Here is a 27,760-nt window from a genome sequence, read left to right on the forward strand (position 1 = left end):
GTCAATCATGTTTTCAATAAACACTGATTGGCCAGGCAGGAAGTATAGGTGAGTCAACCAGACAGGAAGTAGAGGCAGAGCTTTGAGAACAGGGGAATTCTGGGAAGCAGGAAGTTCCCTTGGCAGTCCTGCCCAGATTACCAAAGAAGCAGGATGTGACCTGACCCCGCTGAAAAAGGTACTGAGCCATGTGGCTAACATAGATAAGAATAATGGGTTAATATAAGCTACAAGAGCTAATAAGAAGCCTGAGCTAATGGGCCAATCAGTTTATAATCTTATGGAGATCTCTGTGTGGTTTTCTTTGTAGGCTTACCGGCTGTGGGAACTGGGCAGGACATAAACCCCAATAAGCAGGCCCTCATGTTACATTTTCTGATTCAAGTATTTGTTTTCAAACAAATTCAAAAAAGATATGCATAGCTATTTGGATCTTACATACAAAATGTAAAAAGGAACTTGCTGTAACAGGTGAAGAACTGGAACCTTTCAAAACTCTCCTTTACAGCTCTACTTTTAATTAGTACCCTGAACTTATGTTCTAAACTTATAATATTCAAACATCATAAATTAAAATACTTTCTACACAAATGCTCCGCAGAGTATCACAGGACTAATTTTCCTATATTACACAGATAACCAAGGCATGCTTTCCTATTAATCAAACCCTGAGCTCAACATCGCCAACTCCTCTTTATTTCTGCCATGTGTCCCGAAGCAAAGCACAGCACCAAGGAAGTGAGAGACCACTAGGAAAGATGCATGCTAATATCCAGTCTGGCAGGAGAGAGTCCCCACAGGGAGGGGCTGGAGGAATACTTAAAGCCTTGAAAGCTAATGATTTATACATCCGATTACCATGAATTATTCTTACTCACAATAGGGATAAGACTGGGTGTGTCACATTCTTATCTACACACAAAATAGCTTTTTAGGATATTCTGAATAAGTCTCTCAAGATATCTTAATATTCCCGGAAGGGTATTTACATGAGTTGGCACAGTAAGAGGGAAGCACAGGAGAAATTGGTTAGCCTGCTCAGCCCTGTAGCAGCAGGTGACGCACACAGAATACCAAAGGCTCTCGTTCCTTCCTTCTAGGCAGCTACCCCACTGGCCCTCACTGAGATACACCACAGTGTTTCCATGATGCTTCAGCCTTCCTGTGCTTTCTGTTATGAGCCACTAGCTCCAAGAAGAACCAGGGACCACGGCACTGCACAACACTATCTGCTTAAAGAGATTCAGGAAAGGATGCAACCCTAGAGGCAAGAACTCCGCTTTCCATTTTACACGTGGGCAACATGCCCGATGAATGTGAGGAGCAGGAAGCAGGAGTGTGGCTGAGTGGGGTCAGTGAAGTGATAGATGCAGTTAATGAAGGCAGAGGAGGACCAGACCAGACTTAGGTAAGGCGGGACGTTTGCCCTCTGACTGCCTCCAGCATTGCTCACACTACAACAAGGAAAACAGTTTCAGACCTCTGCAGGGAACAAGGGTCAGTCAACAATTTCAGTACACTGAAACACCAGGCAGTGGGGAGATATGCACAGACAAACTCAGAGGGTGCCATTTCCAAAAGTAGACACCACCACATATATCTCCAGACATTTTTAATGAAGGCAACTCAAAAGGTTTGCAGTCTCTTTTCTATGTCATAAGAGCATTTATTTGCATGTTTGGAGTTATGTTCTACATAAACTGTTCAGTGGCCTGTCAATCACAGTGTAGCAGTCCTTCAACTTGTTTATCTTTGAAGAGATGTATCTTGAACAGAGAACATGAGAATGTCAATAAATCATAAAGAAATAAAGAGGTAAGTCAGTCAAGGCTTTTGGTAACTGAAGCCAAGAAAAAGCCTGGGAAATTAATGGGTAATAAGCTCCCAGGAAACTCAAGCTGAGGAAAAGCAGAAGGCCATAATGAGAATAATACCTAAGATAATTAAATATACAGTTCCAGAACTGCTGCCTAAGAACCTAAATCTCACCTGAAATAAAGAGAAAGGCTAAATGCTGAAGCTGCTTATTTTCACTACAGCAAAAGAAAAAGCATGCAAAAAAAGAAAGAAAGAAACAAAGAAAGAAACAAAGAAAGAAGAGAAAAGAAAAGAAAAAGAGGATAAAGCAAGCTGACAGCAGCAAGTATGTTGGTAAGATCAGCTCTAGAACTGCTTAAATAGAGACTAACAGAAACCAACATGACAGACTGATTCAGACTTAGGCAGGATTAGAAGGAAAAATAATTTACTTTTGCTTTAAAGTGGACTGTGTAAACACTAACAAGTCCAACACTATCAAAATGTCTGTATTGATTTGGAGAAAGTCCTCCATGTGTTCTTAAAAAAACAGGATGCCAGCAAAAGTAGTAAGTCCTTCGGGTCCAGAGAGTATAAGGTTCCTTCAGTACATGAGAAAGAGATGCAGAGCTCTGGAAACCTGAGATGTGTGTGGGAGTGCAGAACAGTCTCAAACAAAACTCACTTATTACTGTTTCTGTTTTTCTCCTTTATAAATCACTCAAGAGAACAAAAGGAAGGTTTACAAATAATCTTATTTACACCAGAAGAAACTCCTGTGAGACCTTTGGAGAAACCTGTATCCTAGCCTGAGAGCCAGGACTCTGAGAACGCCCTCCAGAACAGTGATCGAGAGTGACAGGAGCATGGTCACTGCGATCTCTCAGGAAGCCCAATCACCCCAGTTATGCACAAGGAATTCCGGCCAGAAACCAAACACTTGAGAGCTGATGAACTCGTGATAATGTCAAGTGGATGAAGGGCTATACTCCTAATCTTCTTTGTCACTGCTCTCTTGTTCTATCAAAATGCAATGCTAGTAAAATCAAATCAGCATATCCTTTCACTTCTCAAATTCAAGCAGGCCAGGGCACTCTTGAAAACCTTGCACGACACACCACGTAACTCTTCAATTAAGGAGAAAGTTGAAATGACTACATGCTACTCCAAGGTGATGTTCCAGTAAGGATGCAAGAAGAGTGACTTCTGCTCACACAAGGAAAGCGGAGTCGCACTCGCTGCAGCCCAGTGTCTGGCAGCTAGCAGGATGCCTAGCACTTAGAAGAAGCCCAATAAACATGTTAAATGAGAGAGCAACAGCTAACATTAACTAAGTGATTTACTAGACCCAGCACTGGGGTTCAGTAACTCACTTAATATTTCCAACAGCTCTCAGCAGTAAATGCTAATACTGCTTCCATTTTCACTCGCAGAAACTAAAACGGACACCGGTGTCTTGGCATAATCGGAGCTAGCTTTCAAATGAAGGCACACCAGCTCCACAGCCTTGCTGATCATCCTGAGATGAGTGGATGGACAATGGCAAGAGTGGAAAGTAGACTCACAGCAGCCATGTTCTCAGCTAGAGCAACACAAATCAGGTAGGTCTTAGAGAATGGTTGACTCAAAGGGAGAGAAGAATGTGGGACCCTGCAGAGGAGGAAGGGGTCAACATGCATCTTCTAAACCCTGACTGTGATCTCTGAAACTTGCTTTCAACCTGCTTGCACCCAGGAGGCAGATGAGAAGATTTAAAAACAGTGGTAGACATGGAAGGGGGAGGGTCCAGCACTCAATGCTGAACCACTGGCAGCTGATGGATTCTGGGAGACAGGGAATCACTGTCTTAGGTGGAGTTCTCACTGTTGAGCCTGCCAGGTCCCAGTGAACAGCTTCAAATGCAAGGTCACACAGACTGCCCCAGTTAAACTCAGCAGGTTACAACCAAATCAATCAGACAAGAGAAATGTGAGAGAGACTTGTGGAGAAGAGAGAGTGGAGTAGTAGGAATACAGGAAAAGGTGGAGCATTACAAATACATGTGAAAACTACATTTTATATATAGTTTATATGTAACATATAAAACTATATATTATAAAAACTAAATGAATAAATACATAAACAAACCTACAGCCTGGCAATCCGAGGCTGAAGTATGGGTCAGACTGCAAAAGGATCTGAACTGAACCTCTAAATACACATTTTTAAAAAAAGGAGAAAAAAAGCTGCCAGGCAGTGGTGGTGCACACCTTTAATCCCAGCACTTGGGAGGTGGCTTCTCTGAGTTCAAAGTTAGCCTGGTCTACAGAGTGAGTTCCAGGACACACAATGGTGTCCTCTGGTTTCCAAGTGCATAAATGCACTTGAGCTTCTAAGTGCGCACAAACAAATACACACACACACACCACTGCAAATCAGTCCGAAAGTTATTAAATGAGCAGAAAAATAAGAAAAGATTTAAATTCAATTTACCAAGGAAATACAAATGACTTTACATGCATAAAATGTTCAACCTTATTTATAGTTAAAGAAATAAAGCCGGGCGGTGGTGGCGCATGCCTTTAATCCCAGCACTCGGGAGGCAGAGGCAGGTGGATCTCTGGGAGTTCGAGGCCAGCCTGGTCTACAAGAGCTAGTTCCGGGACAGGCACCAAAGCTACAGAGAAACCCTGTCTCGAAAAACCAAAAAAAAAAAAAAAAAAAAAGAAAGAAAGAAAGAAAGAAAGAAAGAGAGAAAGAAAGAAAGAGAAATATATGTAAATCAATTACCAAAGGTATCGTTTTCATCTAACTTTGCTGAAAAGCTCCAAGCATTCAAAAAGCCTCATCCTCAGTCTAGAGTGATGTGGTAACCTGCAACCACGCTTCTAGAAACTGACGTGTTCCTCTCAGACTTCAGTTTTGCTGGAAACCTGCAGCGAGTCTGAAATGCAATTCAAGAGACTCAAACTGTAACTCAAGAGGACTACTCCACTCTCTCTCACATTTCTCTTGTCTGATTGATTTGGTTGTAACCTGCTGAGTTTAACTGGGGCAGTCTGTGTGACCTTGCATTTGGAGCTGTCCACTGAGACCTGGCAGGCTCCACAGTAAGAACTCCACCTAAGACAGTGATTCCCGGTCTCCCAGAATCCATCAGCTGCCAGTGGTTCAGTGATCAAAGCCTTACATAAACTTCACCCCTAGTCACATCTCTGACTCCACTTACTCCACCCCAGTCCCGCTGCCCCTTCTGTTGCCCAGGCTCAGCAGCTGCACCACTGATCTCTGGCTTCTCTCTAAGCTTATTCTAAAGTTGTAATACTATTGCTTCCCACAGCTGACACCACCGTAGCTAGCTTTTCTCACTTTCTAATCTACTGTAGAATATACCTGCATCCTCTAATTGCCTAATTAGTATGCTAAATGAAAGTACTACACACACCCCACCACCACCACCACCAACAACAACGTTATAGCAAACATGAAACAACTGAATGTCCAGAAATACAAGTTGGGTTAAATAAATCACGGAGTACTCAATCACACAGCGGGATACTAACAGGACTTAAGTAAAGGGAGCAGAAATTGCTTCTAGTCTGATCAAGTTAAACTCTGACTGAAAAAAAAAATTCTACAGAACACTATAAACTCTGAATAGAATACAAAAACAAACTTGTTCCAAGTCCCTAAATAGTGAAAACATAGTCTGGGGACAGAGTTAACATCTGGAACACTGACAAAACATGAAGAGGGGAATCCTAGACGAGACCCAGACAGAGAGCCCCACATTCTACGTGCAAAACCTTGCCCAATCTCTAGCTGACTCATGAGCTCCACAAGCATGGGTGAGATGCAGAACAACTCAGCTGACACACTGAAATGTGAGCTCTTGTCCAGGCAGAAGAAAAAGAGCCTTGTTTGTAGGCTGTGGACAACTGAAGTGTCTAAATAATTTTTTTTTTAAAGTCTCTCAAAAGTTTCAAATTTTGGAGAATTCCTATTTCCAGCTTTTGGGTGGTGGATGCTCCAGCTACACCAGCTGCTTTCTCTTCAGAACGAATGGCCTTGCTGCTTGGGACAGGAAGCACATGTGAGCTGGAGAGATGGAGTCGCAGGTAAAGCAGCTGATGCCGAGCCTGAGACCTGAATTCAACCCCCAGGACCCATTGATGGAGAGAAGCAATGCTCCCACAGTTTGTCCTCTGACATGCACACACGCATGTTGTTGCATATGCACTCACACAAAAGCCCACCAAAGAAATAAGTGCAAATTTTCTTTCAAAGAAAAGGAAACAGGATTTTAAAGCATGTTTTCTAATTAACTGGACCAACTAAACCCATTAAGTATACTTACTACTTGGGTCATTTGAAATAGTCTTCTAAAAAAGACTTAGTCCACCAGATTAACTTCAACTGCACTGAAATTTTAGATAGAACTGAATAATAAAGTTCTAGATTTCGTGTTTTCCAAGGTATTCTTGAATATCAGTATCTCATTCCAGTTTACTTATTTTTAGAAAATCTCTAGGGGACAGAAAGATAGTTCTGTGGGTCACGGCACTTCACACCAAGTCCAATGACCTGAGCTCAATCCCCAAAAACTACATAGTAAAAGTAGAGGACCAACTCCTGTGAGTTGTCCCCTGATATCTACATGTGTTATGTAGTTTGTGTGTACCCACACTTTTACAAATAAATAAATCTAATTTCAAATGTAAACTTCTAACATTGTTGACCAAACTGAAGAAGATTGACTATTTCTGAAAGAAAAGAAAAATGCTTATACAGCCAATTCTGTAAGAAAATGCTACAATGTATTTTAACTGTATGGAAATTGGTATCAAATATAACAATTTTTCCATAAGAATGAGGAACACACAAAATTATTAAAATTTTCTGTTTCTTCTGCCAAGAAGTATTTCTCAAATCCAAGCTCTTCTTAACATAATACGCAACATCACATACTATTTACCAGTCAGCAAGAAAAAGGCAGAAAATTAAACACATCTACCAGAAAATAACAAAATACACAATCATCAGGAATAAATGCAAGGTAAAATTATTAAAAGACAATGATTATTTTAAGTCTTGGTTCTGAATAAAACAGCTCTTAATCTCTCATAAACTCATCAAATAACCCTAAATCAGACCACTCACTAAGATAAACCAGGGGCCACCAAACTTCCTGAGAAGACCTGCAGAGCTTTTAGCTCTGCAAGCCAAATGGCCTGGGTATACCTCTTCACCACTGCTGGAGAGCTGAGGATGCCAGCGGGGGGGGGGGGGGGGGGGGGGAGCTGTGGACCATGACATTTGACGAATGGGAGCTGCCATCTCTAGTTCATATAACTCCAACACATCACAAAACACGACTCTTTTATTTTAAAATGCTGATCCTTAAACCACAGGGTGCTGGAGAAATGGGCAGGGCTTGCCGACCCCAGGCTGGAAATGTGGTTAATGAAGCCCTCACCAAGGACTCTTTCAACACAGGATCTATGCTTCTCCTTTCCACTGGGCCACATTTCCTACACAATAAACTCTAAAACACCACCACCTGCCAAAATAATAACTGAACTAATGCTTAATGCTAAAATAGTATATCCTTAAAATTAAAAAATGGAAGGTAGCTCTCTCAAAGGACCGGAATAAACATCTGTAGCTTTGCAGGGAATACAGTCCCTGTCATAACTATTCACCTCTACCAGAGCAGCACAAAAGCCGCAGACGGTACCCAAACCAGTGGCTATTGCTGTGCTCCAACAAAACAAATACGCCCTAAAACGTCAACAGCACCTAGCTTCATGTGCTGATCTTTCTTCTTTTAATAATTTTCCAGAGGGCTGAAGAGGTGGCTCAGAGATTAAGAGCACTGCCTGCTCTTCCAGAGGTCCTGAGTTCAGTGCCCAGCAACCCCATGGTGGTTCACAACCATCTATAATGAGATCTGGTGGCATACATGCAGACAGAACACTGTATACATAATAAAAAACAAATCTTTAAAAAAATATTTTTCCGGGCTGGAGAAATGGCTCAGAGGTTAAGAGCATTGCCTGCTCTTCCAAAGGCCCTGAGTTCAATTCCCAGCAACCACATGGTGGCTCACAACCATCTGTAATGGGATCTGTTGCCCTCTTCTGGCCTGCAGGCATACATACAGACAGAATATTGTATACATAATAAATAAATAAATAAATAAATATTTTTTTTAAAAAAAATATTTTTCCAGCTACTTAAAAATGGAAAAACTAGTACCTGCTGGCCAGCTGAACTGCCCTACTCAACAGATTCTGTTTCCCATCCCATAGCCCTGCTCTCCCACTTCACCACCACCCCACCTCACACCTGCTGGGTCCTGCCCCCCACCCTGGTGGACTCCTACTGCTCAGGTGTAGGCCACACCAGTCAGAAGACCAGTTACTGCAACAAAGGCCAAGCTAACCCCTGAAGGCCAGCTCCCAACTTTGACAGAGACTCCCTACTAGATCAGAGGTCACGACAGCCACCAGAAATGCAGGCCACAAAAACTAGACCAAAGAGGAAACAGAAACCAAGGAACAAAACACCCAGCCAACAAAGGCAAACTCAGAAATCAGGGCCTAGACCTAATCATCCCAAACCCAGACGGCTAAACACCAATATAGGAGAACAATCAACAACAGTCAGGAAAATATGGTACCACCAAGAGCCAGCTAGCCTATAACAACAAGACCTGAACATTCCCGTGCAGTTGAAGAACAAGAAAATGACCTTAGAAATAATTCTGTGAAGATGACTGAGGTCCTTAAACAGGATATTTAAACCTCCCTTAAAGAAATTAAGGAAGCCGAGTGGTGGTGGCACATGCCTTTAATCCCAGCACTCAGATCTCTGTGAGTTCAAGGCCAGCCTGGTCTACAAGAGCTAGTTCCAGGACAGGAACCAAAAAGCTATGGAGAAACCCTGTCTCGAAAATCAAAAAAAAAAAAAAAAAAAAAAAAAAGAGGAAATTGATTCACTCGTCAAAGAAAACATTATATCTAAAAAAAAAAAACCCTAACACAAAGCATCCAGGAAATCTTGTACACAATGAAAAAGACCAAATATGATAGAAGGATAAAAATCCTTGCTCAAAAACCCAAAAATATATTTAACAAAATCATAGAAGAAAATTTCCTCAACCTAAGGAAGGACGTGCCTAAAAAGGTACACGAAGCTTACAGAACACCAAATAGACTTAACCAGAAAAAAAAGTCCCTGAGTCACATAATAACCAAAATACTAAAAATACAGAACAATAAAGAATACTAAAAGCTGCAAGGGAAATAGGCCAACTAACATATAAAGACAGACCTTTTAGAATTATACCCGACTTCTCAATGGAGACTCTAAAATCCAGAAAGAAGGGGACTGATGTCTTGCAGACTCTAAGAGACCACAGATGCCAGATCAAACTACTATATTCAGCACAACTTTCAATCACCACCGATGGAAAAAACAAAATATTTCATGACAAAGTCAAATTTTATAATATCTGTCCAAAACTCAGCCCTACCGAAGGTACTAGAAGGAAAACTCCAACCTGAGGAAGTTAACCACACCCACAAAAACACAGGCAATAGATAATCTCACATCAGCAAAGTCCGAAGAAGGGAAATATACACATGCATGTACATGTGAATGCACACTCATTACCACCACCAATGACAACGTAACAGGAATTAACAATCACCAGTCTGTAATATCCCTCAATATTAATGAACTAAATTTGCCAATAAAAAGACATAAGATAAAACAGAATGGATATGAAAACAGAATCCATCCTTCTGCTGCATGCAAGAAACACACTTCAATATCAAAGATAGACACTATCTCAGAATAAATGGTTGGAAAATATTTTCCAATCAAATGGAACTAAGAAGCAAGCTGGTATAGCCTTCCTAATATTTAACAAAATAAAACTTCAAACCAAAATTGATCAAAAGACATAGAGAAGGACATTTCATACTAATTAAAGGAAAAAGCCACCAAAATGATAGCTCAATTCTGAATATCTATGCATATTTATAAACATTACTAAAGCTTAAATCATACACCAAATCCCACAAATTAATAGTGGGAGACTTCAACATCTCACTCTCACCAATGGACAGGTTGTCCAGACAGAAACGAAACAGAGAAATAATGAAGCCAACAGATAATATGACTCAAAAGGACCTAACAGACATCTACAGAACATTTAACCCAAACACCAAAGAATATAGCTTCTTCTCAGCACCTCATGGAACCTTCTACTAAAGGTAGACCACATATTCAGTCAGAAAGTAAGTCTCAGCAAATAGAAAAAAAATTAAACTATCCCCTGTATCCTATCAGACACCATGGATTAAAGCTGGTTTTCAACAACAGAAAAAATAAAAAGCCTGCAACACAGAGAAACTGAACAACTCTCTGCTGAATTATCACTTGGTCAAAGTAGAAACAGAAAGAAATTAAGCTTTCTAGAATTCAATGAAAATAGATGTACAAAATATCCAAACCTATGAGACACAGTGTGGGCGGTGGTAAGAGGAAAGTTCATAGCACTAAGGTCCTTCATGAAAATGGAGCGAGCCCATATTAGCGCCTTAACAGCACACCTGAACCCTCAAGAACAAAAAGAAGGGAACATAGCCAAGAGGAGCAAACATCAGGAAATAGTAAAACTAAGGGCTGAAATCAACAAAATAGAAACAAAAAGAAGAATGCAAAGAATCAATGAAACAAAAGGTTGGTTCCTTGAGAGAATCAACAAGATAGACAAATCCTTATCCAAACCAACCAAAAGGCAGAGAGAAAATATCCAAATTAACAAAATCAGAAATGAAAAGGGGACATAAAATCCAAAGAATCACTAGGCCATACTTTACAAAACTTGTACTCCAAAAATTGGAAAACCTAAAAGAAACAGACAATTTTCTCAATAGATACCATTTACCAAAGTTTAAGCAAATTCAGATAAACAATTTTTAAAAAAAGGACTTCCAGAGGTATCACCATCCCTGATTTCAAGTTGTACTACTGAACAACAGTAATAAAAACCACATGGTATTGGCATAAAAAGAGTCAGGCTGACCAGTGTAATCAAATCAAAGGGCCAAAAATAAATCCACACACCTATGAACAATTAATTTTTTACAAAGAAGCCAAAATTATACAATGGAGAAAAAGAAAGCATCTTCAACAACTGGTTCTGATCAACAAATAGTGGATGCTTGCATGTAGAAGAATGCAAATATATCTATATGTATCACCCTGCACAAATCTCAAGTCCAAGGGAATTAAAGTCCTCAACATAAAACCAGATATATTGAACCTGACAGAAGAGAAAATGGAGAATAGCCTTGAATGCATTGGCATAGGAGATAACTTCCTGAACAGAATACCAATAGTGCAAGCACTGAGATCAACAATTAATAAATGGGACCTCATGAAACTGAAAAGCTTCTACAAGACAAAGGACACCATCAAAAGGATAAAACAGCAGCCCACAGAATGGGAAAAGATCTTCACTAACCCACACCCAACAGAGAAATGATATCAAAAGTATATAAAAAACTCAAGAAGCCGGGCGGTGGTGGCGCACGCCTTTAATCCCAGCACTTGGGAGGCAGAGGCAGGCGGATCTCTGTGAGTTCGAGACCAGCCTGGTCTACAAGAGCTAGTTCCAGGACAGGCTCCAAAACCACAGAGAAACCCTGTCTCGAAAAAAAAACAAAAAACAAACAAACAAACAAAAAAAAACTCAAGAAACTAGACACCAACAAATGAGGTACAAATCTACACAGAGAATTCTCAACAGAAGAATCTCAAATGGCTGAAAGAAACAGAAACATTCAATATCCTTAGCCATCAGAGAAATACAAATCAAAACAACTCTGAGATTCCAGCTTCCTCCTGTCCAAATGGCTAAGATGAAAAACACAAGTGACAGCTCATGCTAGCGAGGATGCGGATAAGGAGAACACTCCTCCATTGCTGGTGGAAATGAAAACTTGAAGTCACTTTGGAAATCAGTATGGCAGTTTCTTGAAAAATTGAAAATCTATCTACCTCAAGACCTAGCTACACCATTTCTGGGCATATATCCAAAGTATGTTCAATCATACCACAAGGACATGTGCTCAACTATATTCATAACAGCTTTGTTTGTCATAGCCAGAACCTGGAAACAACCTAGCTGCCCCTCAACTGAAGAAGAATGAACAAAGAAAACATTTACAGAATGGAGTATTACTCAACTGTTAAAAACAATGGCATCATGAAATTTGAAGGCAAATGGATGGAACTAGAAAAGATCATTCTGAGTGAGGTAACCCAGACCCAGAAAAAAACATGATGTGTACTCACTTATAGTCAGATATTAACTGTAAGGTAAAGGATAAGCATGCTACAATCCAAACACCCAAAGACAGTAGGTGACAAGGAAGGCTCAGGGGAGGAGGAGGAGCTTCAGTCTCCCTGGGAAGGGGAAGTAGAATAGACATCAATGGTGGACAGGGGGAGAGATCCAGATGGGGGGTGTGAGTAGAAACAGGAGGCATCACTTCAGGGGAAGATGGAGAGAGAGAGAACTGAGAGAGACAATTGGAATAAGGGTCATCTCTGGGAAGAGCTAGAAACCTAGTGTACTGGAAACTCTCAGGAATCTGTGAGGGTGACTCTAGCTAAGACTCCTAGCCATGGGGGATATGGAGTCTGAACCAGCCATCTTCTGTAATGAAGAAGACTTCCAGTGGAAGGATAGGGACACCAACCCAGCCACAAAACCTTCGACTTACAATTTGCCCTATCTACAAGATGAGCTGGGGTAAAGGTGACACAGAAATTGTGGGAGTGGCCAACTAACAACTGGCCAAACTTGAGACCCAACCATGAGAAGGACCTTACCCCTGAGGGCCAGGACCCAAAGGCAGGGTAGCCCAGAGACCTAGGATAGAACCAAACACAACTGGCAAAAAAAAAAAAAAAAAAAAAAAAAAAGTCAATAAAGTGATTCCTAATGACATTCTGCTGTACTCACGAATAGGTGCCTAGCCCAACAGTCATCAGAGAGATCAGAGAGGTTCACCCAGGAACTGAGGCTGACAGATACAAAGACCCACAGTCAAACATTAGGCAGAGCCGGGCGATGGTGGAGCACGCCGGGAGGCAGAGGCAGGCGGATCTCTGTGAGTTCGAGACCAGCCTGGTCTACAGAGCTAGTTCCAGGACAGGCTCCAAAGCCACAGAGAAACCCTGTCTCGAAAAACCAAAAAAAAAAAAATAATAATAATAATAATAAAATAAAAATAAAAAAAAAAACATTAGGCAGAGCTAAGGGAATCCTACAGAAGAAGGGGAGGAAGGATTGCAGGAGCCAGAGGGGTCAAGGACACCACACGAAAACCCAGAGAATGAACTAACCTGGGTTCATGGGGCTCACAGAGCTGAACTGACAACAAGGGAGCCTGTGTGGGACTGACCTAGCCCTCTGCATGTACGGTACAGGTGTGTGACTTGGTCTTCATGTGAGACTCCCCACAGTGAGAGCAGGAGCTGTCTGACTCTGCTGCCTGCTTCTGGGACTCTTTCCTCCTACTGGGTTGCTTCATCCAGCCTTAAGGGAGAGGAGGTGCCTATTTCCACTGAGACTTGAAATGCCACAGCTGACTGATATACATGGGAGGCCTGCCCTTTTCTGAACAGAAACAGAGGAAGAGGAGTGAATGGGGGGCTGGGAGGAGAGGAGAGAGGGAAAACTGTGGTCGGGATATAAAAACAATCAATCAATAAATGAAAAAACTTCCTAATTTGCAGGCCACACAGAAACAAGCAAACACATCTGGGACCATGGTCTACGATATGGCAACCTCTGTTCTTTTCTGTTCTATTGATCTATAACTCTGTCAATATTCCACTGTCCACTGATTTGATCATATAGGGGATTGGGGGAGGGGGTCTCTTGAAGCCTGGGTTAGCCTCAGGTGCACTATGTAGCTAAGGGTGACCTTGAACTTCTGATCCTCCTGCATTCCCTTCACTTCTCAGGTGCACAGGTCAGATTTATATGGTGCTGGCAATTGGATCCAGGGTGTTAGTATTCTAGGCAAACACTCAACCAACTAAACTATATCCCCAGACCTTAAAATAGGTTTTTGCAAGCCATAAAATCAGGCAGTGTAAGCTCTCAAACTCTGCTCTTTTCAAAACTGCCGTGTTTACTACCAGCTTTTTGTATGTCTATATAAATGCCAGTGTCATGAAAATAGACAGCTAGGATTTTCACTGAAAATGTATTTCATCTTCATGTTAACATTTGGAGAAGTGATTATCTTATAAATGAAGAGTCCTCCTTAATAGAAGCGATTGTGTTATAGCTTTCAACAACAAGTTGTCACACATTTTATTCATTTTAGTTCTAAATACAATGTTTTATGTGATTGTAACTGCCCAGTTGCTCAGGACTAACCAGAACGACCACTGAGTTTCAGTGTATTGGCTGTATCCTGTGACCTCATGAAACTCCCTTATTAGCTCTTGCTTTTCATGCCTTAGAACTTTCTACACAAAGAATCAGTGTTTAAGATAAAAAAGAGCTATACTTCTTCTTTTCTAACATTTCTCATCATTTACTTCTTACTGCATGTACCAGAGTCCAAGTACAATAGAAATTGACGTGTCTTGGTCCTGACCTCACAAAGAATGTATCTAGAACCAGTGGTTCTCAACCTGTGTGTTGTGACCTCTTTAGAAGTCAAAGGACTCTTTCACAAGGGTTACCTAAGACCATTGGAAAATACAGATATTTACATTATTATTCATGACCATAGCAAAATTACAGTTACGAAGTAGCAACGGAAGTAATTTCATGGTTGGGGGTCACCAAAACATGAGGAGCTATATTAAGGGGTCACAGCATTAGGAAGGTTGAGAACCATACCACTGCTCTAGTCTATTAGCATAAAGTACAGTACCAGAAGAGATGCTTAGGGAGGTCCCGATCTCCATTTCCAGTTTGCTCGATCTGTAACATGAACAAATGCTGGCTCATCAAATGCTTGCTCTGCTTCTAATCAGATGCTCATATAGTTTTCCTCCATTCAATTAATACAGTTGATTATTTTTATTACTACACTAAACTAATCTTGTTTTCTTGGGGCAAGGTTCATTTAATTGTGGTATATTACACTAGTTAAATTTGTGTAATTTTTTCTTAAAGACGTTTATATCTGTGCTATAAGGAGCACTGAGTCACTCTTCTTTACTCTGCTTTGGCAATCTGTTCAGGGTCTCTTCTCTGGCTCACCAATGCTCAGTTATATATTCAGGTTCATTTCTCATTAAGAAGAGTCTCTAACACTGCAGACACATGTAAACACAGGAGAAAAAAATGCTTTTAAATGTACTTTTCAGTTTCCTCTCACTTCTATATCTGTTTTATAAGGTGTTGTCCTTATGAAGAATCATCATTTTTATAGCTCCGGCATGTATGTCATATGTAAGGTATACAATATAAAAGGAATATATTCTCAAACCAAAGAATACAGGAGAACAAGTGCTAAGGCATGCTTAGCTGTTAGAAAAAGTTCCTGCTTTTCAGAACTTCATGCTTATTCTATTTAGCCACAAGATTTTAAAGCTGTTTAGCTGACTTTTTCCTACAAGGTTAAATGATATGAAACCAGCATATCAACAGGTCAAAACTGGTTGAACGCTGGTAATTGCAGAGTTCAACTTTTCATTGATAAGCTAGCCACTCATCTCGGAGAACCCAACTAGTCTCTATGTTTCAGTAATACGCAAGCACCACCTAGTGGCCAAAACCAAAACTGTAGGTTTCTCAACCATAACTGCTGTTACAAACAGAATGTTGTACTTGCAAATGTTTTCAACGGGTTTTTACAAACAATGAGGAGTTCATACCGACAATGCAAGAACCCTCAAAACAAGGAATTTAAATAACACTTGAAACATGGATTGATCATCTCCAATCCAAAACTCCAAAATCTGAAATACTAGGGACCATAATACAATGGTTGAATGTGCAAAAACTATTTCGCACACAGAATAATTGCAATATAACATCACCTTCAGGGTATACATAAAGACACATATGAAAGATAAGTAAGCTTCATGTCATCTTAGGTCTCATCCCCAAGATACCTCATTATGTATGTGCAAATTATCCACAACTCAAAAACAGACTCCAACATTTAAAACACTTCTGGTCTCAAGCGTTTGAATGGGGGATACTCAACCTATCTAATTAACATGTGAGTTATTTTCATAAGTCAGAATCTTTTTGTTCTTGTTTCGAGACATGGTTTCTCTGTAACAGCCCTAGCTGTCCTGGCATTCGCTCTGTAGACCAGGCTGTCCTCGAACTCACAGAGACTCTCTTTTCTCTGCCTCCCAAATGCTGGGATTAAAGGTGTGCGCCACCACTCCTGGCAGAATTTTCGTTATTTCTAACTTCATTGGCAATCAATGAGCTGAAATAAAGTCAGTGTGGATGAAAACAAATCTCCAAGTTTTACCCTGCTGAGTTTCCACCGACAGCCACAACGCTTGTCAGACTCTTCAGGTGGCACAGATTTCTTCCCAGAGCTACAAGGGCAGACGCTGACCTGGGCGCCGAGCTTTGCTCACAGGACAGAGCAGGTTTTAGGGAAAACAGTCCATGTCTGTATCCCTTGCTTATCTTGCTATTAGTTCCTACCTGTTGAGTGTAAGTCAGTAACTGCACTAGTACCATGATAAATAACTACACCAGGAACTGGATACAGGAGCTGCAGGCACCCAGGCCTCTTCCTGACACAAACTGCGCTCACCATACGGGTGACTAGGACGGCATAAGTGCAGATCAAACTGCTCCAAGGTGACTGACAATAAATAAACAGAGCCAAATCCTCTGAGGAAGAAAATGGAAACTAGATAAACAAAACCACATCAAGCTATGTAGACTCCTAAATAACTCCATGTGCCGCAGATCCACCACAGACCCCTCTTCTGGGGACCTTGGACCTAGAGCTACCTCTCTTGCCTAGTATCCTTCCAATAACAGAATAAAATTATTGTGATCTGCAGCAATGTGAGTAGGTTAATCCCCTTTGCTGCAAACTGGCCACACACCCCAGAGTTAGACATTCAAGTCTCCATCCGCCCCAAACCCAGTGTGAAAATAAACGCTGGAATGAACAGTCTATACAAGTATTTCTTACATTCCCCTAAGATACAAAACACACGTGTGCACAGCACACACATAGACACATACACACGCACACACGCACACACACACAGCACGCGTGTGCACACACACACACCGCCTCACCCATTCTCCACTCCAAGTCTACTGAACACACTACCATGTCACTTATGAAGTGCAATAAGAGCGAGCTTCTTTGAAAATAAAGTCAGAAAAAGAAAAAACACAGGATTAAGAAAAGGAGAAATAAAAATGAGGACAAGCCAAGCCCTGTATCTGACTTGCCTGAGGGCTGCCCAACCGATGTCCCAGTTACCCGGGCAAAAATGCCATCCTCATACAGCACAGTCTGAGTTGTGCCCTTTCCAAATCTGTCAGAAGAACAAGGGCTCTCAGGCCGTCTGCCAAACAATAGCTCTTCATTGGAACAGACAAACCGATCAACTGCTGATGGGATGCCTAATTTACGCCATTCTATTCTTTTCCACGTTGTTTATGAAAGGATGGTAGAATGGGGCAGATAGACTGATGAGCAAGAAAACGTGCCTGCTGCCAACCAACCTGACAATCAGAGTTTGAGTTCCAAGACCCAAATGATAAGAGAGAGCACTGGCTCCTGTACGCTGTCCTCTGACCTACACACATACGTGATGGCATAACTATGCATGTGCAAACACACACACATGAAACCTGACTGTCCCCCTTTCTCCCTCTGCTCCTGGCACCTTTCAAATGAGTGCCCTCCTCGGTCATGGACTCTGAGGATATTCTGCTTCACCACAGCTCCAAAAGCCACAGGGTCTACTCACCAGAGCTGGGCACATCCAAAATTGCATATCTGTAACCTGAGTACTCAAGACGTAATGCAGGAAGATCAGTAATTCAAGGCTGACCTCAGCTACACTGGGAGTTCCTACAGTAAATGCAGTCTGAAAAAGTGAAAGTTAAAAATGAGCACCCTTCCTCCTTTTAAACATAGGGTCATCTCACTTTGTTTCCTAGGTTAGCCTCAAATTCATGCTATTCTCCTGTCTCAGCCTGCTGAATGGTCAAATGTAAGGGTTACAGGCATTCATAGACTGTTCTCCAACCTTCCCGTAGGTGTCCAATCTCTTGACATTACAACATTTCAACTCCAAACATGCTGGGCCATATTCATAACTATCCCACGACACATCCAATATATACTTTGCCGTTTGAAAAGTAAATGCTTTCTGCTAATAACATGTCAAGTAAGGTCTCAGACAAGGAAGAAAAGCAACACAGGATGCAGCCACTGCCACGCACCTTGGGTGTTAACAGGGGACAAGTAGTTCAGAATCTAGTCTGTACAGATGAATCTCTCTCCACTCATCACAAAACAGAACAGAGGAAAGAACATTCTACTTAGGCCTCTAGATGAGCTCAAACAAAGAAAATCCAACAGCAGAGAACAAAGAAAGCAATAGCATGGGCAACAGCTAATTACTATATAATATAACCTTGAGTAGTAAACTTTCAAACTTGCCTGTAAATTACGTTTCTTGGACTTAGCCTTTCAGTCCCTGTTTTAAGCAGCTACAGTTAATCTGGAACTGGACAGGAAGTGAACTACCTCTGCTCTGGTTCTCCACATTTCCCGGAACGGCTTCCAGCTTAAGTTGTCACAGGCAAATTGAGGCCACATGTGAGATCACAATTTTCAGAGCTTATTGAGTAGCGCCGCCTTTGGGAGAAGGAAACTTTCCAGACAACCCTGGCGTGGTAGCCTGGGGGCTCACCTACCGTCCCTCTGTGTTATCAGTGGGAAATCATAAAGACTGAAGAAGTGTGAGGAAAAAGCTTCTCACTGATAAGAGGAGTCCTTAGAGAAGGGTGAGTTCCTCCCTTTACCCCATGCATACACAAATCAGATCTCAGAATGAGAAAGAAGGGAAAAGTTAAAAGTCTTTTTTTTTTTTTTTTTTTTTCTTAACAGAACATCTAGAACAGAAAGAGAGTCAAGTCATGTCACATGACCCTGGCCCCTCCTACTACCTCCTCTTCCCTGGGTGTCAGTTCCAGGCACAGACTGCTGCTCAAGGCAGCCGCATGCCAGGCATCTGCTTCCCTGCATCCAGTCCCATGATTCTGTTTGTCCCTGTCCCCCACCCTACCCCAGCCCACTTCTTTAGATTTTGTCAAGTGGCACCTCCTCAGTGTCTGGACCCCCTTACTGACTTCCTCCTCCTCTAGAACATAAACACACACAAAGCTTTAGTACCAAACTGCTTTATTTGAAAATAATAAATTCACTAGTCAAAGTTTCAGTAAACAATTATAGATATCAAAAAATAAAAAAGGACTTTTAAAGAAGACTGTCATGAATCTACTCATTATATTACAATACAAAGAAATGTCTTAGTCTGGCCACCATGGAAATAAGCACAGAAGTTCCTCAAAAGACAAAAACAGAATTATCAACAACATTCCCAAATATACACCCAAAGAACGTAAGTCAACAAGGCAGAGATAGCTATACATCCATGCTTATTGCTTCATTATTCACAATAACCAAGATATAGAGCCAACCTGATGAGAAAATGTGGTGTATATATAAATGGAGTTTTACTCATCCATAAAAAAGAACAAAGTCAGGTCATTTGCAGGAAAACAGATGGATCAGGAGATCACCATGTTATACAAAATAAATAGACATAGACATATATTGTGTTTATTCTTATATGCAGAATCTGCATTTAAATTTTTTTAAAGACATAAACATAGAAAGGGTACTCTTTGGGAAAAGAAATGGGGTCAGTAAGAGAGGAAAGGGAGATAAAAAAGGGTAGCGATTAAATTACATTATATATGCAAATAAAATATCATAATAAAAAATCTGCTATTTTGTAAAATTACACTATTTTAAAAATAAGAAAATATGAGCTGGGTATGATATCACATGCCTGATGTGGGATTCCCCTCCGTATGCTCTGAATATGTTTTATTACCATGGTTAATAACGAAGCTGCTTCAGCCTATGGCAAAGCAGAATATAGCAGGCAGGAAATCCAGAGATATAGAGAGAAAGTAGGTGGAATTAGAGGGATGACATGTAGCTGGAGAAAGACCCTGGAACATACTGGTAGGCAATAGCCCCATGGTGATACACAGATTAATAGAAATGGGTTTAAGATATGAGAGATAGCTAGGAACATGCCTGAGCTGTTAGCCAAGCAGTGTTGTAATTAATATAGTTTCTGTGTGATTATTCGGGTTTGGATAGCCGGGAAATGAACGAGCAGTCTCTGCTTACACACGCTTATAATCTTAGCACTTGGGAAGACAGCTTGAATTACATACAGAGTACAAGGTCAGCCTATCTAATACTGAAAAACTGTCCCAACCCTCTCCCCAAAATTAGATAGGTAAGAGGGGGAAAGTAAAAATGAAATATATTACATGGATAAAACGGACTAGGAACTCCTTACCCAAGACAAATAGCTTTATGCATGTTAGGGAACCCCAGACTAAAGAAAGATTACCACACACATATCATGAAAAGAAGGTGGGGGTAGAGCAACTACACGGTACACATGCTGAGCTGACAGCCAGGGAGGCTGCTTGGGATGCTACAGTGAGAAATAGAGATGCTGAGAAAAAGGACAGGTCAAGTGACAGGAAATGAGAGGAAAGTCAGAACCGCTGACGGTGTTAGCCAAGTTAGGAAGGGAGACTGCAAGTGCTCTCTGAAAGCATCGGCCAGTGCAACTGAGTTAGAAAGCATCCCACATATTACTTTCATGTGAGTAAGGAGCCCACATACAACAGGCATCAAAGGACAACACAGAGCCTTCCATGTAAAAGGTATGCCCTTCCTAGCACAAGTGAGACACACGGAAAAGCAGGGCGGAGCAGAGAAAACCTAAGAGACCTCCTAAGTAACAAGTGTGACCGAGGGAGCCCACACCAACTCCTGCAGGAACTAATCAGCATCTGGACGGTGCTGACTGTGGACAGCTAATCTTCTACCACCAAACAAGGAACTATGAAGTATCAAGGTACATACTGACTAATTATATTCTCTGCACACCTGAATTAGACTATAGATAAATATATAAAACCCTAACAAAAACACTAACATATACATGATCACATATCAAAATTAATTTCTTATATACAATAATGAAATTGTAGGTCAGATGGTGATGGTGTACACCTTTAATTCCAGCACTCAGGAGGCAGAGGCAGGCGGATCTCTGTGAGTTCGAGGCCAGCCTAGTACAGAGTAAGTTCTAGGACAGGCTCCAAAGCTACAAAGAAATTGTGTCTCAAAAAAAAAAAAAAAAAAACAAAGAAACTGTTTTTTAAATATCAAAAGCTAATAAAACTATAGCAAGACACAAAAATAAAAGAAAAATTACATATAAAATAAACTGAATGCTAATAGTGTTAACACAAATATTTGAAAACTAGTCAGAAAATGTGATAAAAATAAATCAATGGACAAATAAAAAGATAAGCAGCAAACACCTGAGAACAGTCCTGTTTGGTAGCGGTCAATATCAAAGAAAGCTTTTCAATTTCACTTGCCAGCAATCACGCAAAGCAATATATTTCAAATTCAGAGCTGTCAAACAGAAAATGCATTCTCATATGCTATAAAAAATTAGAACAAACTTTTAATGTAACTGAGTAATATATTATTCTTAATTCTAATGTTCTTCCTATAATAATGTACATTCAGGAAAAAATATAAAACAAATATTTGTAAAAGACTCCAACAAGAAGATTTTTATAACGGTATTTACTGCAGTATTTACTTATAATCCAAGGAGAAGGGTGGAAAACAGCCTAGGTGATCAAAATGAGATATGCACTTATACAATATACCTTAGCCATGTGAGGCATTTTATAGTCAGCAAAAAATGTTTCTCAGATACTAAAATTATGACAAACCGTCACTAGACTGGGTTTTAAAAGCCACCATATTGCACACATCAATTAAACAAATTAAGACACAGACATGATGGGGCACTGTTCAGCAATTAAGAGAGACAAAATAAGCAATATTAATGAATCTCAAAGCAAGAGAACTATCATTCACAATGAAAGAAGCAGAGAGAATAGGTGCTGAATCTGTTTATGGGACAGAACTAATCCGTGACAACAGAACGGAGGCTAGAGGGCGTGTCAGAGCAGGGAGTGAAGGGCAATGTCTGTGCCTGGATTTGAGTGGTGACACACAGAGACACACGTATGTTAGAAGTCGGTGGAGAGAGAACAGACGCATATATACATAAGGTCATTAAGACATACACTAAGGGTATGTGCATTTTACTGTACACATATTACATATAGGTATTATACAATATATATGTATACATATATTATTCAGTAATATTTCAGAAGCTGGATCCAAAGAACAGCTTCATTTCAGTTAAAAACATTTCTATACAAAGTATAAGTTTTTGTTGTTTTTTTGTTTGTCAAGACAGGGTTTCTCAGTATAACAACTCTGGCTCTCCTCGAACTTGCTTTGCAGACCAGGCTGGACTTGAACTCACAGAGATCCACATGCCTCTGCCTCCCAAGTGCTGGGATTAAAGGCATATGCCACCACTACCTAGCTAAAAATAAAGTAAATCAAAATATTAAGGGTAACTAGTTCTAGGAAGGCAAAATATTTCTTTTTTAAAAAATCTTCTGGCATTTTCTACCTTCCCTATAATGAGTTTTGCCTAACTTTTACAAAAGAGATCTCAGTTGTATTTTGAGATTTCTAGCATGCTTGTAAGATATACCAGCAACTGTCAGGACTGTGCCCCATGCAGCAAAGACTTAGTAAATCCTCTCTCCAATAACACTATTGTAAATGATAAACTCTATGGATTGCTTCTTCGATCACAATATGATATGATAGACCACGCCCTCCTGAAGGGTTGCTGTGAACACCCTTAAAAAATTGCTTCGCTCAACTGCCAACTGAGATGAACCTAGCAGACAGGTTATCCCATAAAAGACCCGAATAACAGCGCCCCCATTCAGCAGGAAGCAGTTTGGAGAGAAAAAACTGCGCCCATGTTCCCATATATTGTTTATAAATGTTCTTTTACATTTAAAGGGGGAGATGATATAGATGTGAATAATTTGCATTGATATGAATCTTGGTTTACTGACATTAATTTAAGGTCAATTTTATTATATGTATATGTATTTCTGATATTGATTAAGGTATTGTGATTGTGTAGTTCACTTAAAAATGTAATGTATATAGGTTGTTAATGGATAATTATCAATAATAGTCAAGCTTGTAGTCATGTTAGTTAGATTTTCTAGATGTACATAGATATATTTTAGATAGGCATTCTTCATATCTTTCAAAGATTATAGAATATGGCATTTTAAATGTTTTAATAACTTAGGGTTTTTCATGACAATGAGACACTCGCTCCTGGCAGCACCAATCTACTTCAAGCAGAAGATGGGCATCGAAGAGGCACCTTATGGAGTTTGATAGCTATTTGGGCAAGAAACTGCTCTTGCCTGGACTATTGTATAAACTGGACACAGAGAACCCTCAGAGAGAGGACTGCTGAACTTGCCTAAAGGTGAGATGGTTTTTCAGGGTTCCTGATTCATGAAAGAGTCTGCGAGACATTCTGCAGGACACAGCAGATAGTGACTGAACTGCCTTTGAAATTTCCTGCTTCATGGAAATGTCTTTGGATACTATGGACCTGTAGGCCGAAGATGGATGCCCCAACGGTACAGAGGAACTTTGGGTGACTGTCCAGGCAGTGAGATGTCTCTGTGATTTCTAGAGTTTTGTAAGTTGCTTACTTCTCATTTACTTAGGTAATATTATATCCTTCTGGAGTCTTTGATGGAGTTGAAGAATAGATAGATAGTTATAGTTTTCCTTAGTTATGATAAAGATAAACTAGATATAAATATTGTAACTGCAATTCTTACTTGATAACTGTTTTGCTATATGTAATTTTGCTATGTTAAAGTTAAAGCCTTCCTTTTTTGTTTAAACAGAAAAAGGGGAAATGATGAAGGAAGGTCATTGGTTAAATAATAAAGAAACTGCTTGGCCCTCATAGGTTAGAACATAGGTGGATGGAGTAAACAGAACAGAATGCGGGGAGGAAGAGGAAGTGAGCTCAGACGCCATGCAGGGGTGCTCCAGGGCAGACGCGATGAAGCAAGCCTCCAGGTGAAGGCGCAAGTCATAAACAATCCCACACCAGTTTGGAATTGTGATTAATAGGGTGGTATTTATTTAAAAGGGAATAAACTTACAGATCATCGTCCCAGACAACAGCCCTATGCGCACGCAATTAGGAAGAAGTCTAGTCGCCGGAACCGGAGCAGGAAGTAAAGAGAGAGAGGAGGGAAGTAGCCGCTTTTTTTAAAGGGAAAGATACCACGCCCCAATGGGCTGGTATCTCGGCGGCTATTGGCTGGAGGTGCGGAAGGACCTCCCGCAACATCCAGGTCAGACATGCTGAATCTTTCCTGGTAAGACTGATGCTACACAGATTATTAGAGATGGGTTGATTGGGATATGAGAATTAGCCAGTAAGGGCTAGAGCTAATGGGCCAAGCAGTGTTTAAAAGAATACAGTTTGTGTGTTGTTATTTCTGGTGTAAAGCTAGCCGTGCAGGAGCCAGGCAGGACGAAAAGCAGGCCCGCAGTTCCTACTACACAAAGCCATTAATGTAGTCAAATCAGGAAAGAGACTAAGTTTAGTGTGCTGAGGGGATGAGACCGTCACATGACAGATGCCCTGCAACCTGTGCACACCTGAAATGCAGTAAAGAGGGTTTCTGGAGTTACGGGGGTTTGTTTGTGTTCTGTTTTTAACTTCTAATACTCTTGGTGAGTCAGGTTTATCCCAAAATGTCCAATGTCATCTGTGTTCACAATGAAAATAATCTTAGATATCAGACACTTCTACAGAATGCCTAAAATAAGTAAGTAAGCAACAAAACCAAAGCAGGCATACCAACCTCTGATTGTACATGCCGCGGAAGTTGTAATTAGCTCTATAGTTTGGAAATGGCTTTGGATCTAATGGCCTGTAGATGGCAGGCTCTCCCCTTTTCATAGCAAGCCCATTCAGTTCCACAGTTGGAGTTATGCTACCTGTTTAAAAACAAAATATTAAAGGCACACAAGTGAAACATTTCCACAATAAACTACACAAGCTATCCTTCTAATGCATTTAATAACCAAAGAAGACGGGGAGTGAAGGGCCCCTCTATACGATTCTCTCATTAAGTATAAATGAAGTAAAAAGTAGTATTTAATGAAATACCTCTAAAGTTTTAGCATTTTCTGTACATTAAAATGAAAAATTCAACTGTGTAATTACATTATTTAAAATATTTCTAGCAACCATGCAATTAGTAATATTGGTACTGTTATTACATCACAAAGATATTGTACATTCAAAGACAGGTACAAAACAAATTAAAGTACGCGTAATTGTGAAGTAATTGTACAAGTAATCAGAGAAGAAAATATAAAATTAAACACACTAAGTAATCCAAGCTAAAATATGAATTGAAAATGTAAGTGCCTGATGAATTTCTCTTAAAAATAAAAAGAGGGGGAGGGGAGGAAGAAGAAAGGGGTTGAGGCCTGAGTGGACTGCTGGTCTACCATGTTCAAAGCCTTGGTTTGGTCTCAGCACCATTTAAAGCAGGGCATGGCAGCGCATGCCTGTAATCCTAGCACTCAGGAGGCAAACACAGAAGAGTAGACGTTTAAGATTATCTATAGCTACATACTGAGGTGGAGGCCATCCTGAGCTCTATCTCAAAAGTTAAAATTTTTAACGGAATACAGTATTTCACAGCGCTGTCAACTTAAGAAGGTCCATGTAATATATTAGCAATGAAATCAGCCAGCACCGAGAATGTGGCTTACAACTACCACTCCCCATTTAAAAATATGCATAAGAACATCTTTGGAGAAATGACTGACTACAGATCTGCACATGACGCTGATAAGGGGATCAAATGCTTATCTGGCCTTTCCTGAATAAAGTGTATTCAGAAGATGATGATGAAAGGGGGCGTTCTTCGTATTAGCCGGGATTTCAGCAAAAGGAATGATGTCTTCCAAAACACCACCAATTTGTAACTGGTGATGAGATGCCAGATACTCTAGACGACAAGAGCAGCATGCTGCCCCAGCCACCTGGCCAGTGTTAATGGGGAGCTTGCTAACAGATTAACTGGCTGCCACCACCAGAGTACATGAATCAATCTTAAAATCAAGAGACCACAATGTGGTGATATTTTGTTTGTAGTCTAACAAAGTTTGCCTGAAGATCAGTGGGTGGAGCTAGCCACTAGTTAGCCAGAGAGGCCAGGCAGTTGTGGCACACACCTTTGATCCAGCACTTGGGATCTCATGCCTTTGATCCCAGCATTTAGGAAGCTCACGCCTTTAATCCCAGCACTAGGGAGGTGGAGACAGGAATATAAGGCCATGATATTGCCCCTTCGGTCTGGGGATTCAATAAGAAGTTTCTTTAGCAGTCGGCTCCTTTACTTTTCCAGCATTTACTGTGGGTTTTTATTATTAAGAACAATTAGAACTCGCCCTCACCACAAGAAACTGTCTTCTAGTGCAGCAAGGAGACTACCACCCACGAGTACTGCAGTACTGCCAAGGACATCGAGCTGAAGCTGGGTAGCTTACACAATCCAGGGAAGGCTTTACAACACACTAGTGTACCATCTGCAGAAGCAAGCGTGTGGACAATTCTACAGAACCAACGACTCAGCCAAACAAGCAGTCTGCATGAAAACAAAGCTGGAGAAGAACTGTGAGCCTGGAGACCAAATGCAATAAAAGGATCTCTTTCATCCTTCACCAAAACAAACCAACTATGGCAAAATGGGCAGTAATGTGAATCTGCACCCCACATGACCTTAATGTAGAGGAATTATTACTTTCTTTGTTTGATATTGATAAGAGCCCTCATCTTAAGAAGTATTTTTATGACAAACTAAAAACTGACTTGTTTTTAAAACTATCCCAGGGCCTATAATCCCAGTACTCATGACGCTGAGGCTGATAGCGTCATGTGAATTCAAGACCAGATGAGGTCTTCCATAGTTGAGTCCCCAGCAGGCTGGGCAAGACTCTGTCTCATTTCCCATATACATATACATACGTGCATGTGTGTATCATATATTATATATAACACATGTGTTATATGTGTGTTGTATGTTATATGTGTACATGTAACACATGTGCTATATGTGTGTAGGTGAGTATATGTATATGTATTGTAAGTGTGTGGATGTGTATGTATATGTGTATTATATATTATATGTGTATATATAACACACACACATGCACACAGGCATCTCAGGAGGAAGATAAATGAGAAATAAGATTTAGCTGGCATGAGCTCACCTAGTGACAGGAGGGGGCATTTAATATCTTATTTTACTTAGGTAAACTTTTTTTTTAAATTTTGGAATAACATTAGGTCAAGTTTGATTTTAAGTATTAAAATAAGTTAGTTAAACATATATGTATATACATGAAATCTTTCTTTAGAGCAAAATTTAATTTTAAAAACTCTGTACCATTAACTTGAATTTTGCCTTTTAGAGCATGTGCTTTAATAATTCCTTTATTATACAGAATAGGAAACAAATTGGATTGAATAGCAATTCAATTAGTCCAAACCTCTATTTTCTATATCCATTATCTACAGAAAAGTCAAAGACAAAGGGTGTCTCTTTTTCTCTCTCCCTCGGAAGTAAGGCAGACACACAACCCTA

General features: G+C 40.4%; 1 protein-coding gene across 5 annotated transcripts in view; it reads right to left on the reverse strand.

Annotated features, from left to right (window-relative positions):
* Positions 1–27,760, reverse strand: part of Stau2 (staufen double-stranded RNA binding protein 2) — a 311,167-nt gene that overhangs the window by 215,576 nt on the left and 67,831 nt on the right. For 4 of the 5 annotated variants that reach the window (XM_057790251.1, XM_057790250.1, XM_057790249.1 and 1 more), the window contains one exon: positions 24,962–25,097. The exons of the other annotated variant lie outside the window; for it this stretch is intronic. In XM_057790251.1, the coding sequence (XP_057646234.1) occupies positions 24,962–25,097 (136 nt within the window). The remainder of the gene's footprint in view (positions 1–24,961; positions 25,098–27,760) is intronic. 5 annotated transcript variants of the gene reach the window in all.

The sequence above is a fragment of the Chionomys nivalis genome, chromosome 16, assembly GCF_950005125.1.
Source record: "Chionomys nivalis chromosome 16, mChiNiv1.1, whole genome shotgun sequence".
Classification (NCBI taxonomy): domain Eukaryota; kingdom Metazoa; phylum Chordata; class Mammalia; order Rodentia; family Cricetidae; genus Chionomys; species Chionomys nivalis.